Raw genomic sequence first — 16,546 nt, 5'->3', positions numbered from 1 at the left:
GTTTCCTCGCAGCATGATAGAAAGTATGTCTCAAAGGACAAGCGAAAAAAACGAAGGATCTGTATCTGGGTGGAGTGCAGGGCGTTTTGGGAGCAGTTACAAGATGTAGTCATAGTCATACTCAAAATACTTTATTCGGTTTTACAAATAGCAAACCATAAAAGCAACATTTCAAAAATAAAAGGGACAATTATATAATTAAAAATATGTACGTTAAACTTGTACAAGTAATACAATAATTCATTCACATGTTAATACAAAACAAGTTAAAAAGCTTTCATCCCAGATGTGCAAACTTAAAACTAAAATTTAGTTGATACCATAACTACAGTACAAGGTTCCATTAGTTTGGGAGGCTTTTTCTCAGTCTAAATGCATTTTTTTAAAAACCAACCACAAATAAAGCGCTTACTGGGCTCATCATTTGCATTAAGCAAAGAGCAGGACGAACCTGGGTGAAATTCATTTTTTTTAAAAGAGGTTTTGGAAAGAATCTATGGGGAACATCATAATAGTGGCAAAAGAACATAAAGTGCATTAGGTCCTGTGGAGATGAAACATCGCAGCCACAGGGCGGCAAGACCTGCCCTTTATGACTTCCCTTTGGGACAGCAAGTAGGAGGTGGTAAAAGTTAAACCTGAATCTGGTTAACAAAAACCGCTCATGGGATGAAATAGGCCACTTTAGATAAGGTTCCAGCGAGGGGACGGTTTTAATTAACATGAAGTTACAAACACTAGGTTTAACCAGTTCTGCCCCTTCTCTGTTAAATGTTTGCCATAGGGAAAAGGTTTTATTAACATAGGCCACATCCTCGATGGTAATCGTTTCAGGGCTTACAAAGATATCCAGTCGTCCAAGGTCGTTAAAGCAGGATTTTAAATATTTTAGCCAGGGGATTTTAAACATGTTATCCAGAGTCAGGGCCTCTTTAAGTAGCTGGTGATTAAGGGTAAGATCATTATTTAGCCAGCATTTCAACCAAAAAAGCAGAGAGTGCATAGCTAACGTGTCGCCAATAAATGGGAGCCCAGTTTCTTCATGAATGATTAAATTTGAGGTTCCCTTTGGTACTCCCAATAATTGTTTTAAAAAATTATTCTTGGCCGCCTGGATTCCCTTCACTGCTGTATATCCCCATAGCTCGCTGCCATAGCTGCCAATTGCAACACTTTTTGCCTGGTACAGCTTCAGCATTGCAGCAATTGGGCGTTTCCCATTTTGCTTGCAAAGCTGAAGATGGCCGCATTCGCCCGTGTAATCTCCCCTCTTTTCTTCTCAACTAAAGCAGCCCAACTTAAATGGTCGTCAAACACAACTCCTAAGTATGAGAAAGTTGTAGTAATGGGCACTTTTCCATTGTTTATCATAAAGGGGAAGTTGCTTTTCCGGCGGGTCCCAACCTGCAGTATGAAAGACTTGGAATTATTTATGGCTAAATCACGTTCAGCCATAAAGCTGCGGAAAGCATTCAGTAAGGATTGCAGGCCTCTGGCAGTTCTAGCCAAGAGGACTGCATCGTCCGCGTAGAGGAGGACGGGAAGGCCCCTGCGCCCTTCGTAAGGGAAATCCACCCGGGTTTCAATCGGAGACTTCTCTAACTCATTAATGTATAGGTTAAAAAGAAAGGGCGCTAAAATGCACCCTTGCCTTAATCCCCGGGTAACTGTAAAATCCCTTGATACTCCAAGATCGTGTGAGAATCTAATGTTTGCCCTCGTGTCCCTATGTAGATCCCTTAGGAAGTTGACAAGTGACATCCATCCCCATGGCGTCCATGGACTGCCACAATTTATCCCGATTGACACAATCAAAAGCGGAGGAAAGGTCCATGAACGCCATGTAGATGGCACTCTTGTGAGCAACAGTATACTTCCCAAGGATCATATACAGGTTAAGACATTGTGTCAGGGTAGAATGCCCGGGGCGAAACCCGTACTGAATATCAGAGATGACTCTGTTTTCTTCGGCCCAAGTGGTCAGTCTGTTCAGGACTACCCATCCCACTACCTTGACTACAGAACCAATGAGGGAGATTGGTCTGTAGCAGCCAGTGCTATTGCGGTCTCCCTTCTTAAAAACGGGGACGATCGTGGAGGTACTCCACGATTCTGGGCATCCTTCCAACACTGCTGCGTTAAGCACAGCCATGAGGACTGGGGTCCAGAGAGGTTGATTTGATTTAAACGTAAACGGGGACAATGTTTCATTACTGCCTTCCAATTTCAGGTATACCTTTAACGTGGTGCAGGTAAATATGGAATCAAAATGGTGTACCCAGTCATCTTCTGTGATGTTTGTACCAATAGCATCTGGCCCTTCTTTTTCAAATAGGGGTTTGTTAATCATTCCCCAGAATTTCGAGCTGTTACTTAATGTTTCGGGTTCAAGGAGCTCCTTCCACGTATTATCCTTAATTACCGATTTCCGAGATGCCAAAGCCCATTTAAAATGAAGGCGAAGGAGCCTGATTCGAGATTGGTCTCTTGGGATGGACTTCAAACCCGCCTTTAACTCTCTCACCGCTCTCGAACAAGAGCTGTCGAACCACTTGGGGTCTCTGGGTAATAATTTTTTGGAGCGGGTAGACAGCAGGGTTCCCGCCTTTTAATAATAACCTCGAAGGCATTAAGTACAATCTCTGGAGAGTAGTCAAGTGACATGCATACTGCTAAGTCAGGAGCACAAGATTCCTGGATATTATCATAGAATGCTACCGGGTCCACCTGGGACCACTTAAGTCGGCGCCTACCGTCTGTAACTTTCAACGCACCAGGCGTTGCTTTCTTCCCTTGTTGGATCAATAGATCACCACCAAGGCGTACACACACAGGTTTATGGTCGCTATAAATGCTACATTTGATTTTAAACTCCACAAAAAAAGATTGTAGTCCGGTAGATATAAGAATATGGTTCAATGAAAGAACCCCCATTGTGTACTTTGAAAGAAGGAACAGGCTGTTTACTAGGATCGTCTACCAGGGACATGGCTGAGATCAGATCTAATTCATTAAGTAGATTATTGAGCACATCTCCCTGCATCGAGTGCTCAAAATGAAGAACCCCCGTCTTTGCACAACCCAGTTCTCCCATGCGAGTCAATGCAGGGTCTCCGCACTGTCTCAAGTTGAAATCACCTAATACCATAAGGCAATAAAGAGAAGAGCCGCAATGTTGTTTGACAAATTCGCCCAGTAGGGTGATCTTGCAAGATCCCACAGTATGCACTGCATTATAAAAGTTAATCAAACAAAGATTTGCATTCCCTTGCTTTAAATCAATAGCTTGGAGTTCTGGGTGGGGGGAGCAAATTTCCTTTATTTTACATTTCAGGGCTAAAGATGTATAAATAACCAAACCGCCCTTGGCTCTACCCCTCAACGAGGGTGATGCGGGGACGAAGAAAGCTTCATAGCCCTCTAGGAATAAATTGCGTTCCACCATCCAAGTCTCCTGTAAACAAATCACTGGGTATTGTTTGATAAACCGGACCCACTTTGGGTCAAGAAACTTCCCCGCCAATCCTGCAATATTCAAGGAAATAATGTTATGTACTGCTGTCTCAAGGGAATCCTCCGAGGGGGGTAGGGGGGGGGGGCAGACAAATGAACCTCTGATAGTGCAGGGGTACACACCCTTGGGGATGGCTGCCTGTGGTGTAGAAATGGTGTAGATAGCTGTCAATCCCGAGATGCAGCAAGCAAAACAGTCCCAGGGCTCAGTCAGTCGCACTCTTCTAGACCTGAGAGGGCAGCAAATCTGTTTGACCCCTGGGGAATTGAAGAGGAGGGGTACCCCTCCACGGTAGAAACTCTTGGGATATGTGGGATTGCATAAGATCTCTCATTTTTCTCTTTCTGGGTGTGTCGGTGATTGTGGCCATAACGGTTATCATTACAGATTAACACAGGGTTGTTAAAATAGCCCAGGATGAGAATCTGGATATTTGGTCCCCTGTGCAGCTGGACAGATCTGGATTCTCTCAATATTCTTTCCACTATCATACAGTTATTGAAGTTTATGATAATGCAGTCCCCCTCCCCTATTTTTCTGGTATTGCCCACCCAGCCCACACGGCGGACCATTATGATGTTTTGGTCTACTGCCGTGCCCACAGAGGTGTTACTCGAAAGCCAATTTGTGACCTTATTCTTGAGCTGGCTAAATTCTTCCTTGGTGCGTTGGGGAAGAGGTGGAACATTCCCCAAGATCACCACCAAAGGTGTCGATTCAGGGGGTAGATTAATAGATGCAAATTTTGTGGAAGCAGCAGAATAGTTACCTGCAAGATTACCAGCATTATCGCCCAGGCGACGGGGAGCCTGTGCCTGTTCTGGGGCTGGAGGAGTACTAGCCCTAGCCCGACATTCCCTAGGTCCACCCACTACTTGCCCTGTGTAATTTGAGACCAGGTTTCTATGTCGGTTAGAGAGGGTTGGAATCCCCTGATCAACAGAACGATGTTGGGGACCTGAAGTAGAATCTAAACTAGTTGGATCAGTGTTAGTGGTTTTAACAATAACAGGGGGTGATGCAGGTTTCATGCGCACTGCTAGATTCCGTTCTATATCATTTAGTTTAGACACAATAGGTGCCAGTTTTTCCTCTAGTAATTTAATTAGAAAAGATTTCATAGATTCTAGTAAGAGGTGTAAGTCCGGCGGCTCAGTTACCACCTGGGAGCGCCTTGTGACTGGGGCTGGCGATGATGGGTTATTGGGTTTAGATTTTTTTGCTTGGTTGACTATAGCTTTACACTTTCATTTTCTTGTCCCAATAGAGCTACAGTCATCCTTTTGTCCCTTCTCGGTAACCAACCCATTGTTGCCATCATTATGCATAGCAATATTCTCTTGAACAAGGCCACCCTCCCCTGGGGTATCACTGGAAGAAGTGACCTTCTTATTGATTATTGTCACTTCAGGGGATAGGGGTCTATGCTGTAACTCCCTTACGCCCTCTATAACATGTTGCAACTGTTCCACCACAAAAATGTCTCCTTCTACAACTGCAGGAATTGAGGTACCACATAAGGTCAAGGTCTGGGAATCCTTGGTGCCCTTATTAGCATCATTAAGCAAAGGAAACAGGGCGCCTGTAGGAGACCTGGATAAACGTCTATTAACCATCTCGATTTCCTATTCGATGACCAACGCGGCCCTCGAGAGGTAAGCGTCCATTGTTAAAACAGTAGATTTGTCAGACACTGTGGGCCCTGTGCAAGGTACCTGGGTCTTTCTCTTCCCCATATCAACCCCTGTTGGAATGGGCACCTTACGAGTTAGAATTCAGGAAGTTAAATCACAGCGTTCAAATAGCAAAGCAAGTCAGATATACAGCTGGCGGGGGGTGCGATAGATCACTGACAGTGGTTAAATAATAATGACACGGACAGCAATAGAAGTAAAACCAAATAACCTGGCCCAGCCCAGCCTCCTCCGGCCACAGACGCCCTTTGCCCAGGCTTAGCCCGGCGCCAGTCTGTGCGCGTCCCGCGCTGCGGGAGGACGCACACAAATATATACTCACGGTGGTTGAAGGGAGGGGCACGCTGTCTCCGTTAGCCCCACTGGCTCCTGGACCCCGCAGTACCTTTGGCAGAGTGCGAGCGTCTCCCGCGGAGCAGAAGACGTGAGAGGTAATGAAGGTCCCCAGTGGTTGGAGGGAGGGGCAAGCTGTCTCCGTTAGCCCCGCTGGCTCCTGGAACCCACAGTTCCTTTGGCAGAGTGCGAGCGTCTCCCGCGGAGCGGGAGACGCGAGAGGTAATGAAGGTCCCCGGTGGTTGGAGGGAGGGGCAAGCTGTCTCTGTTAGACCCGCTGGCTCCTGGACCCCGCAGTTCCTTTGGCAGAGTGCGAGCGTCAGTGTAGTCGGCAGAGCATGAGGTTGGAATTGGACCAAATTATGAAAGATTTTAGGAGAAGCAGAAAGGGAAGGTGCCCTGACCTGCCTTGATAACCACAGTCAGGGGTTTGTGCTGTCCTCATGGCTGACAACCAGCCAGCCTGAGAAGCAGGTGTGTGTCTGAGAAGGTAATAGAGAGAACACATGTCAAAGTGGATTACTTTGTCCAAGGGGCAGAAGAAATACTGCAGGAGTCCCAGTAAGTCAGCGTGCATATGACTTAGTGGCTACATTTTGATTTGAGTTCCTAGAAGATAAATGTGACTGTAGATCTTTGTGATGTTTAATTGCTGGAAATTGGCAATTGTAACAGTGGTCAGGAGTGCAGTTGGTGACTGGAAACGCTTTGCAATCATCCTCGATCTAAGGGGCCAGATGTACAAACATTTCATTTTGCGAGTCTCTAATTGGGACTCGCAATAAGAGACTCAGAAAATGAAATGCATCACCAATGGGGTCACAAATGACCTGCCTCATCAATATTCATGGGGCAGGTCGCAATTTGCGACCCATTTGGTATGGGCAATAACACAGGGATGGCGGCCTGCTCTAGACAGCAGAGCACCATGTCTGTGCTTGCTTTTAAATAAAGCAATTTTTTTTAATGCAGACCTTTTTCCTTAAAAAAGGAAAACGGTAAGAGTTTCAAAAAGAAAAATTAAACATTTTGGTTTCATTTTTTTTAGGTTAGGCAGTGGTCCCATGGACTCTTAACAAATGTTTTCACTACCATTCACAAAGAGGAAGGGGTCCCATGGGGGCCCCTTCCTGTTTGCGACTGGCTTACCACCTACTTGAAGTAGGTGATAAACTGCGATTGTTTTGCGACTGCATTCCATCGCAAAACAATTGTACATCCACTGAGACTTGCTATTAGGAATAGACGTCCTTGGCATGAAATTTGGTAATAGGGTACGACTCACAAAATAGGCTTAGTACATTACAAAAGCTTTTTTTGAGGTCACAAACGGACGAATCTCCGTTTGCGGACACTAAAAGTGGTTGTCCATCTGGGCCAAACCCCCTACGTCTGCACCAACATTTCCGGCACTGTCCCTTTGCAAAATTGCCACCACCCCCATCTAGTTCAACATCCAGGCCCCAGTCCAGCACCCCATCACAAATTTCAACACGTTTTCGAGTTACAGTTTGCCTGGCTAAATGTTCCAGCTGTGGATGGTGAAGCTTTGTCTCAGTCAAGTGGTGACATTGCAAAGGTTCCCACAGCGTTGATAAGGAGAAGTTTCCAAGTTCACAATCAAAAGGTTTACCTTGGCCCATCCCTCCTCTTGATAAGTATTTTCCACTATTTGGAGCTGTTGACACTAATGAATGAAATGAGTGAGCGAGGGACCATACAGTGTAAAATGGCGGTGACGGAATCTGAAATTCTAGGGGCAGATTTACAGTAATTGTCGCATCCCTGCATATCAGCAGGGATGCGCCAGTTATTGTGCACCACGGCTCCGCCACCATGGATGCGCCGCATTAACAATGCGGCGCACCGTGGGGCAAAAACGGCACAGATGTGTCACGCATCTGTGCAGTAAAGGCAGCGCATTGCTAGAGTTGCGTTTCAAGCGCGACGCAGCTCCAGCAATGCTCTGGGGGGGCCCTATCTTTACAATACTGCATCAATCCTTACGCCTGCTTCAAGCAGGTGCAGGGTTTTGACGCAGCATGGGCTCAAAAGTGACTGAGTGAAATCTTGTAGATTTCACTCAGCCACTTTTGGAAGGCGTTCCTGTGCCGGAACACTCCCCCCCTGCGCAGGAATGCCTACTTCTGACACAGGGCTTTACAACGTGACGCATCTCCCAGATGCGTCACGTTGTAAATACCCCGCAGCATGGTGCATCTTTTGCGCCGCTGTTTCATCACAAAAGTGATGCAACGGCGGCTTAAAAGAGGCGCAAGGGACTTGTAAATCTGCCCCTTTGTTTGAAGATGGGTGGTAGAAAGAGTAAGAAGATCAGGGTATTATCCTCATCAGCAAGATGGAGGCCGTGAAAGAGGGAGATACTACCAACCATAGAGGTGGTGCGTGAGGACAAAGCGCGAGTGCCCAGGATAAAGGTTTGGGGGAGTATCTCCATTATGGGGTGTAGGGAGAGGGTGCGAGGAGGACCAAGGCGCATCAGGAGACAAAGAGCAATATGGGAGGCAGGGAGAGAGGACCCAGCACTGTACAAGTGATACTTAGGGAGGAAAGATTGTTAGCGTGGTTGGATGCTCACATCCAGCCATTCTGATAGTCCACAGATGTGACAATGAATACAGCAGTTGCTCAACAAACTCTCCAATACATTCAGCCTGAATCTTTAATGGATGGTGCCTCGAGCTGTCTCTTCCAGTCGGTTGAATCAAAATGTATACAGGATGACTTCTGTCAACAGCAGCCTAACATACAGGCACAGGCAGACGGAAATTCACAGAGACACACACACAAACACACACATACTTAAAAAAATACTGTGATTTCGGCTGTGATATCATGTCCCAAAAATATATATTTTCACTAAATGACATTGTTAACCGAGTTCCCACAGTGATGCCAATAAGCTCATCTATCACAATTCCCCACACTCTTAACCTCTCAGTTTCTCTCTCTTTGACTGTACTCTCTGTCTGTCTCTTTATATCTTTCTTCCCCCTTTCTAGTGAGCTCCCATTGCCTGCTTAAAGCTACTTCTGGCACAACTGGCACTGTTCCACTATAACCCTTTGGCCCTGTTGTTGATTTAAATTAATTAAATAGGTACTACAGACAGGCTCTCCAGGCCACATTTGTATCAACAACCTGTGGCAAACAATCACTGTGACAGCTAATAGGTCTGAGTTTAATGTGCTAACACATCCATGAACCAGCAGGAGTGGACAGAGAGGTGTAAATTAGTCCCTCAAGTAAATCAGTGCAAACATTCAAGTGTAGGCAGAAGGGTGCACCCAAATAACCAATAAGATTAGTTGAGAGAGAAATAATCCACTCTGCTGAGCCAAGATCTAATTGACAAACTCTCAAGCCAGTGACTGAAAGAGACTGTTCGAAGAAAGCCAGTGGTCGAAATAGGAAGACCCAAAACAACTCTATGTATATAGTGAACAATGGGTCATTTCGACAGCTATGCTGTCATAAACAGACCTAAAAGGTATACATAAAACTTAAGAATCTGAAACTATTTGCAGACACCAGTTAGCAGCGCACCAACACATGCATGCATTGTACATGTATCTATAGCTAAAATCCATGCAGATCCGAAGGTAGTAGATTATTTCTCAGGTTGGGTGCAATAGACATGATTATGGGTTTGACTGAGCAGAAACATACTCACATATGATTCTTGTTTTTTTGTTGTTGTAGATTCTTCGAGGGCCAATGGAATCCTTTCCAGATCCTTTGCTAACACGCACTCTGTCCTTAGTTCCGGCTGAGGACTTGGTCGTGGTCTGCCGTCTAGTATGCCACCAGTGGAAGGACGTGGTGGATGGTGACGCTGTGTGGGAAATGAAATGTCAGCAAGAAGGGTTCCAAGCCTCAGACTCCGAGGTAGAAGCAGGAAACTGGAAAACATGTTACTTCCTGAACAAAAGGAAGAGAAATCTCCTCAAGAATCCATGTGGAGAAGGTGATACAGGCTCAACTCTTGCCTGGGGTTAGGACCAGCCACTAAGGCTGGTTGTGGAAATGGCCCAAGGGGGTATTCATTCTTGCCCGCTTTGCATAGGGCTCAAATCACATGCTCTAGGAGAGGACCAATGTAGAACAAAGTGTGCAATGACCATGGGTGTACATAGTTTATAGTTTGAGGATTTTTTCTTTGACATATATTTTGAGGGACCCTAGAGATGCTATATTTCTGGAGAACACTGAACAAAGCAGTCACTTTATTTGGTGTGATGTGATTGTAGCATGTGCTGTATGAGAGACAGGTGAGTTTGGATACCCCTCCTTGCCACCTTGCTGGGTATGCCTGAATTGGAGACAGGACTGGAGACAACTTCCAGGAAGATGCTGTCATATTACATGATTAGTTAGTGGTCCCATCACCAGCATCTTACCCTCATTTACCCGTACTGTTATTTACTCAATTTCAAAATACTTTATTCGGTTTTAAAAGCAAAAAAACATAAAAGTTACAAGTCTCCTATAAAAATTTAAAAAACAGATATATACATTTCTTGATACATTTATTGATCACAGTACACAGATATCCATGCTTATAAGGACAAAGGAGTATATATACATCAGGATCAGTAGTAAAAATGATCGGAGTAAAATCAACCACCAGTAAAAATCATGTAAACTCATGGGGGAAAGCTAGTAAGATGCCAGCGGTAATATGGGGATATATTAGTTTTCCATACAGATTCTGGACCTCAGTGAAGATTTCAGAAAACCAACCACAAATGGGATACATTCTGACTTCAGCATTTGTAGAAAGCAGAGGGCTGGGCGGATCTGGATACAATTCAGCTTTTTTAAAAGTGGTTTTAAAAAGAACCTCCGGGGAGCTTCATACAGGTTACAGAAAAACAAAAAGTGCAGCAACTCCTGTGGAGACACTCTGTCGCAGCCACAGGTGCTAGCACCTGGCCTCCATGGCCCCCCCCTTCGGAACAGCTCATGGGCTGACAAAGGACACAAAAGATATGGCTCCGTGGAAGGAGTAGTTTTGAGCATCACAAATTTACGGACGCTAGGTTTACACAGTTATTTACTCATTTACAGGATCCCTGCTCAATACTTCTCCAGTAATGTCTCGTCTTCCACCATAGAGAGTGGAAACTGTGACGCAGACAATTTCTCACTTCATTGCTGAGACATCAGACGTGACATGGTGGCTTCAGAGGCATCTAGACATCTATGTGGCTCCTCTTGACAGCATAAAAAATGTAGACCATGCTACTATATCTCATCGTTCTTGAAAACGACTATGACAGTTCTTACCATATCACATGAAAAATATTTCATGACAAAAATATTGTACCCAATACATCGGCCTTAACATTTCATTTCAACATAAGTCTAGCTATATGGATGTGGCATTAAGAATAGTCAGTATATACCTACTTTAAAGATGTTGTGGTAGGCAGTGTGGTAAATGCAGTATTTTTGTAGGTCAACATTATTAATTTGATATAGTGATATACAACCTGTCCAGAGGAGGACTGGCTGATATCGTATCCCATTTTTCTTGTAACTTTTCATCTGAAAGTGAAGAGCAAGATCCAAGTAGACATCTCGAGAGAAATGAATTAGATGATTCCTTGGTCAGTATCCAAATATAGGGATTTCCTTAAATCAATATATTTACAACGGATAAAAATCACCAATGCCCTCTGTTCACATATCACCTGGGAGGCCTGAGAACCATATGGCCTGCAAAACCATAGAAAAAAAAGGAAAAAGGTCATAAGGAAAAAAGGAGTAAGAATAAAACAATGTACAAGACATTTCCTTATCAGCATTATGTGAGCGACGAGTGATGAGTAGAAGACTACAGTGCTAGGGATCAGAACCTACGAAAAGTGAAAAGGGCAAAGTAAGCACAAGCAGTGAGTGAGTGGGTTGATACCCAATACAATCCTAGCCTAAATAGAAGCTGGAGGTGAATTAAAATTGCGAGGGAAGCGGACAGCCCCTAGGGTTAAATTAGGCAATTGAGTGCCCGAGCTGAGAGGAAACTATTGTGATAGAACTTACCGCAACAAGAGTGGTGGTCTGGGTTGGCCAGCAGGATTTGTGGCTGTGGGGCGCCAAGGGCACAGTAGCCTATGGAGGGAGGGAAGGGCATGAGCCGGGATAGGTGCATGAGTACTACAGCAAGCGAAAAAGGAGGGGAGGGTCACCTGCAATGGGTCACTTGTGTGGTCCGGTGCTGGATCGATATGATGATAATGAGAGTTTGGCCAGGGATTGGCATTCAAGGACCGTAAAGGAACCAGGGAGGAATTAATTATGAAGGGGCGCAAAGGACTCGGGAAGTGCCCGGGAAAAGTACGCCGCTTACCTGCAATGCAGGAGGAGAAAGTGAACCTGGTCCGCGGTTGCATGACCAGTGGTAGAGGCTCGATAATCAAGGGCGGAAGGGTGAAGGAGGGGGATAGTGCGAGGAAAGTGAGTAGCGTTAAAGTGCCCACGCTGGGGAGGTGATGGACGTCTTACCTGTGGTTCGATAACGCGGAGTGTGGCTCGATGTCTGGGTGCTCGTATCGCGGTGGATGACGGCTAATGGGGTTAAATATCACATGGAGCGCCACATGGTGCAATTGACTATGTCAAAATGGTAGCAGCCATATTGGAGTAGTGTGGCAGTGCATGGTAGAGTTAAGCTAGCGTTGTAAAAATACAAGTTCTAAGGGAAATACCTCAGGCTGCTCATATGGAACAAGCTTAGATTGGACAAGGTGAAAATGCTCACTCCCGTCATGAAATCATACGTTTACATGCAGAAGAGTGGAGCTATACCGTAGTGGTAGACCAAGTGATTATACTAGCTTAGGTAAAGAGGACTGTAAAAGTGGCGGCCATCTTGGAGCGATAGTTATGCTCTAACAGGAAGGAGTATATAAAAAAGAGAGGCATAAAACAAGAGGACAGACCCACTGAGGATCTCAAGAACGATTAGCATAACAATCGGGAGAGACACTTCATACATGGGACTTAATATGCTTAATGATATTACGCTAATTTGTAGAAAGGCGTGGTGACCTGTTGTAGACAATTGCAAAACATTGACGAAAAAAAAAAAGAAAAGTGAAAGCAGTGAGAAGGTGCAGAGTTAAAAACAGAATTGGTGCGATCAATTAACTTTGTTATGTGGAAGACATTTACTGCCTTTATAGTAGTTGTCCAGTCCTCATTCCTATTGAGTCAATTTCTGATGCTTCTAGTGTCAAGGATCCATTTAAGTTCTTCCTTGTATAGGAGTTGTCCAATGTCTGCACCTCTCGCCGGGGGGTTGACCACACTGATAACTGTACTGTAATGTAAGGTAAACAGTATTTATATAGCGCAACTGTCACCCAAAGGGTATCCTGGCACTGCGAGTTACTGGGATGTCAGTGTGCCAAAATGAGAGACGACTATCCCCAAGACTAGAAAGGGCACATAAAGAAGTAAGGGAAAAGAAGGAGTCTGAAGAAATCCATATCACATCAGCATTTTTGTGTTATTCCTCCCTAGGGAACAGCCACGTTTTCATCTTCTTCTTAAATTGAAGCAGATCCTGAGTTTGTCTGATATTTAGGGGTAGAGCGTTCCACAGCTGTGAGGCTGCAGGACTGAAAGCTCTACCTCCTGTCCTAGATCTTTTAAATCTCATGATATTCACCAGATTTTTTGTTGCTGAGCTGTGGCTTGCAGAAGAGAAGTGTTCCACAAGAGGGGCGTTGGGAGTTTTGCAATGGATATGGCTGTAGTATTGGCAGATCCGGATTCTCACTTTTTGAATGGTTTGTCTAATGTAGACTTTGTTACATGGGCACAGGATCACATAAATCATGTTACAGGTATTACAGTTGGAGAAACATTTTGACTTTATTTTGATATTATTTTCCTTCAACAGTCAAATTACAAACACTGCAGTTGCCACATTTTGCATGTCCTGTGAGGGGATCTAGGCCCCAGTGTTCATCCAGTGTGGTAGCTAATCTAGGGTTGGGAAGAGGTGCTCTGACAAGGTGGTCCTTTATGTTTTGACTCTTACGAAATGCCAAAAGCGGGCGATCAATTTTCAGGATTCCTGCGTTAAGGATTCCCCAGTGCTTGAGGATACATTTCCGGACTGTGTGAGAAACAGGTGAAAAAGTAGTAACGCATACCATTCAGTTTTGATTAGACTTGGGTTTGGGGAATAAGAGAATATCCTAGGGCAGTACCAAGCTCTTTTAAGTGCAGAGTGTACAAGTCTGCAGGGATATCTGTGAGGCTGAAGTTTGTTAGAAAGGAAAGATGCTTCTTGGAAATAGTCTTCTTTAAGGGAACAATTACGTCAGATCCTCAGGAATTGTGAGTAGGGTAGAGAGTTGTGGAGGCGCATGGGTGATTGCTGTCATATCTGAGGAGAGTGTTACGCTCAGTGGGTTTCCTGTATTCACTTGTGATTAATTCACCGTTAGCGTGATGAATGGTGAGATCAAGGAACGGGATGGAGGTTCTGTTACATACATGGGTGAAATTAAGTCCTTGGCAGTTATTGTTGAGCCAATGCAAGAATTGTTTAAGGGTGTCTTCATTTTCATGCCAAATCATGAAAGTGTCATCAATATATCGTCTCCATAAAGTAATCACTGTGAGGAAGGGGTTACTTGTGGAGAGGATTTAGGTCATTTCCAAGTGGTCCATGAAGAGTATGGCTAGATTGGGGCAAAGACAGCACCCATCGATGTGCCTTTGACCTGTAGTTAATATTGGTAATTGAAAACAAAAAGGTTTCTATTAAAGCATATTTCAAGAAGTTGTAGAATGAAAATGGTTTGTACAGCATGGGAGCGTGGTCTTGAGTTAAGTATATGTTCAATAACTAATAGTGTGTTCACCTGAGGGATATTAGTATAAAGGGATTCGACATCCATTGTACAAAGGATGTCCGAATCGTTATTGAAGGGGTAATTGTCTACTAAATTAATCATAGCCATACTGTCTCTGACATAGATTCTGTTTTAGGGACCACGTCCTTCATCAAATAATCAACATATTGGCCTAGCGGCTCTAAGATAGAGCCACTCCGTGACACTATAGGGCATCATGGGGGGTCTGTGGGATTTTGGTGGATTTTGGGAAGTGTGTATATCACAGGGGTACATGGTGATTTAACATTGAGGAACAAAAATTCCTTCTAGCTCAGAAAGCCTTGTGTCTTGGCGTCAGTAGTAATTTGAAGGATCGGTTGTTGGAGTTCCTTAGTGGGATTGGTAGGCAGCAATGGTATGTATTAGACAATTGCCATAATATTTCTGATTTGTATAGTTCTCTCTCTTGTAGAATTATCCCTCCATCTTTGTCGGCAGATTTGATGATTAGAGAGTCATTGTTTTTCAGTGTGGTAATGGCCTTTTTCTTTTCTAGTATGGGATATATTGCCTGGTACTTTCAAGTTGAGAGACATCTTAAAGGACCATTTATACAAAAGTTAGAATTTCTCCAGGTATCATACTTAACCGCGGACAGAGATCTCTGCCTCCATCGCGGAGTGTGTAGAGATTTGCCTACTCCACGTTCCGCAGAGAATGCAAATCTCCGCACACTCCACAGCAGAGCGGAATTGGCCCGCCGCCCAGCTCCACCTCTCTATTAAGATATAAGTTACCAGTAATTAAAAAAACTGAAAACCACTTACCTCTTTACCGCAGTGTCCCCGGGTTGCCCTCCTCCTCTTCCTCGCCATACGGGTTCTGCTTGAGAAAACTGCTCATGCGCGTGCGCACGTCCGCGCATTTCAAAATGCGCATGCGTGGATGTGCGTGCGCATGCACAGTTTTCTCAAGCAGTACCCGTACAATGAGGAAGAGGTGGAGGGCAGCCCGGGGACACAGCGGTAAACAGGTAAGTGGTTTTTAGTTTTTGCAAATTACTGGTAACTTATATCTTAATAGGGGGTGGAGGGGGCGGCGTAGCGGAGCTCCACGGAGTTCCACAGAGTTTGTTTCCAACTCCGTGGCCCTCCGCGTAGCCCCGATGCACACACTACCCCTGGGTTAATCAAATTTGAAGTTGGGGAAAAGGTGGATGGAGGGTGTAAAGGTGTGTTGGAAGAACTAACCGGTGAAGGATTGAGAAGAAAGTAGGCATGTAGGCGAATGCGCCGGCAAAACCTAGTAATTCAGTCTGTAGTTAAAAAAAAAATGGGGTGGATGGTAGGGACAAAAGAAAGGCCTTTGCTAAGAAGTGATTGTTCTTGGTCAGCTAGAATGTGCTTAGAGAGGTTAAGATGGGTATTGTCAGAGAAGTCTGTCTGATCTTGTGGGTATTAGTTACCACTGGTAGAAGTTCTGGTGGGTTCTCAGGCACGCATTAGTTTTGTCCTGATGATGATCCCATTATTTCTTCAAAGAGATTGAAATGTTGTTCACTCACTTTACACTGCATACACAATTTAATCTGATATTTAAGTGTAACAGTGTTGTTTCAGTCTGCTTGTCTGATTTTTTGCACTTCATACAAGCTATTTGCCCTGCCTGAATGTTTGTTTTCGTTTCTCTGTGTTTATTGTAATGTGTAGGACGCAGGACTGTGTCCCATTTTACTTTTTTCGCTTATCTTGAACTTTAAATCATTACATTTCACTGCCTGGCTGGACAGCAGCAATATAGCACTGATTTGAGTCTATGTTCATTTTCCTTGTGTACCAATTCTCTGTCAAGGACCGTTGTTCTTATGGATCATAAAATAATAGCAAAGGACAAAAACAATGGCTCTGGGCCACATTCCAGTCCACAGTAATTACCAGTGATTTATATTAATTCAAGTATTCAACCATCAGTTTTTGATCTTCTCAGTGTATAACCTAAAGTGCAAGGGGGGCACCCAGATTTGGGCTCACGGTATCAAAAGATTCAAGGTGCACCTCCCTAATGAGGGTCAACAAGGTTGAAACAGGACTGGGGCTGCTTATATTCCTGACCAGCGAGTGCATGGACTT

General features: G+C 44.5%; 1 protein-coding gene across 1 annotated transcript in view; it reads left to right on the top strand.

The window, feature by feature from the left end:
- Positions 1-16,546, top strand: part of LOC144754441 (F-box only protein 2-like) — a 224,020-nt gene that overhangs the window by 135,405 nt on the left and 72,069 nt on the right. The window contains exon 2 of the mRNA XM_078642217.1: positions 9,265-9,529. Within this exon, the coding sequence (XP_078498343.1) occupies positions 9,280-9,529 (250 nt within the window). The 5' untranslated portion in view covers positions 9,265-9,279. The remainder of the gene's footprint in view (positions 1-9,264; positions 9,530-16,546) is intronic.

Source organism: Lissotriton helveticus, chromosome 5_1 (genome assembly GCF_964261635.1).
Source record: "Lissotriton helveticus chromosome 5_1, aLisHel1.1, whole genome shotgun sequence".
Classification (NCBI taxonomy): Eukaryota; Metazoa; Chordata; class Amphibia; order Caudata; family Salamandridae; genus Lissotriton; species Lissotriton helveticus.
This window is presented reverse-complemented; position numbering and strand designations above follow the sequence as displayed.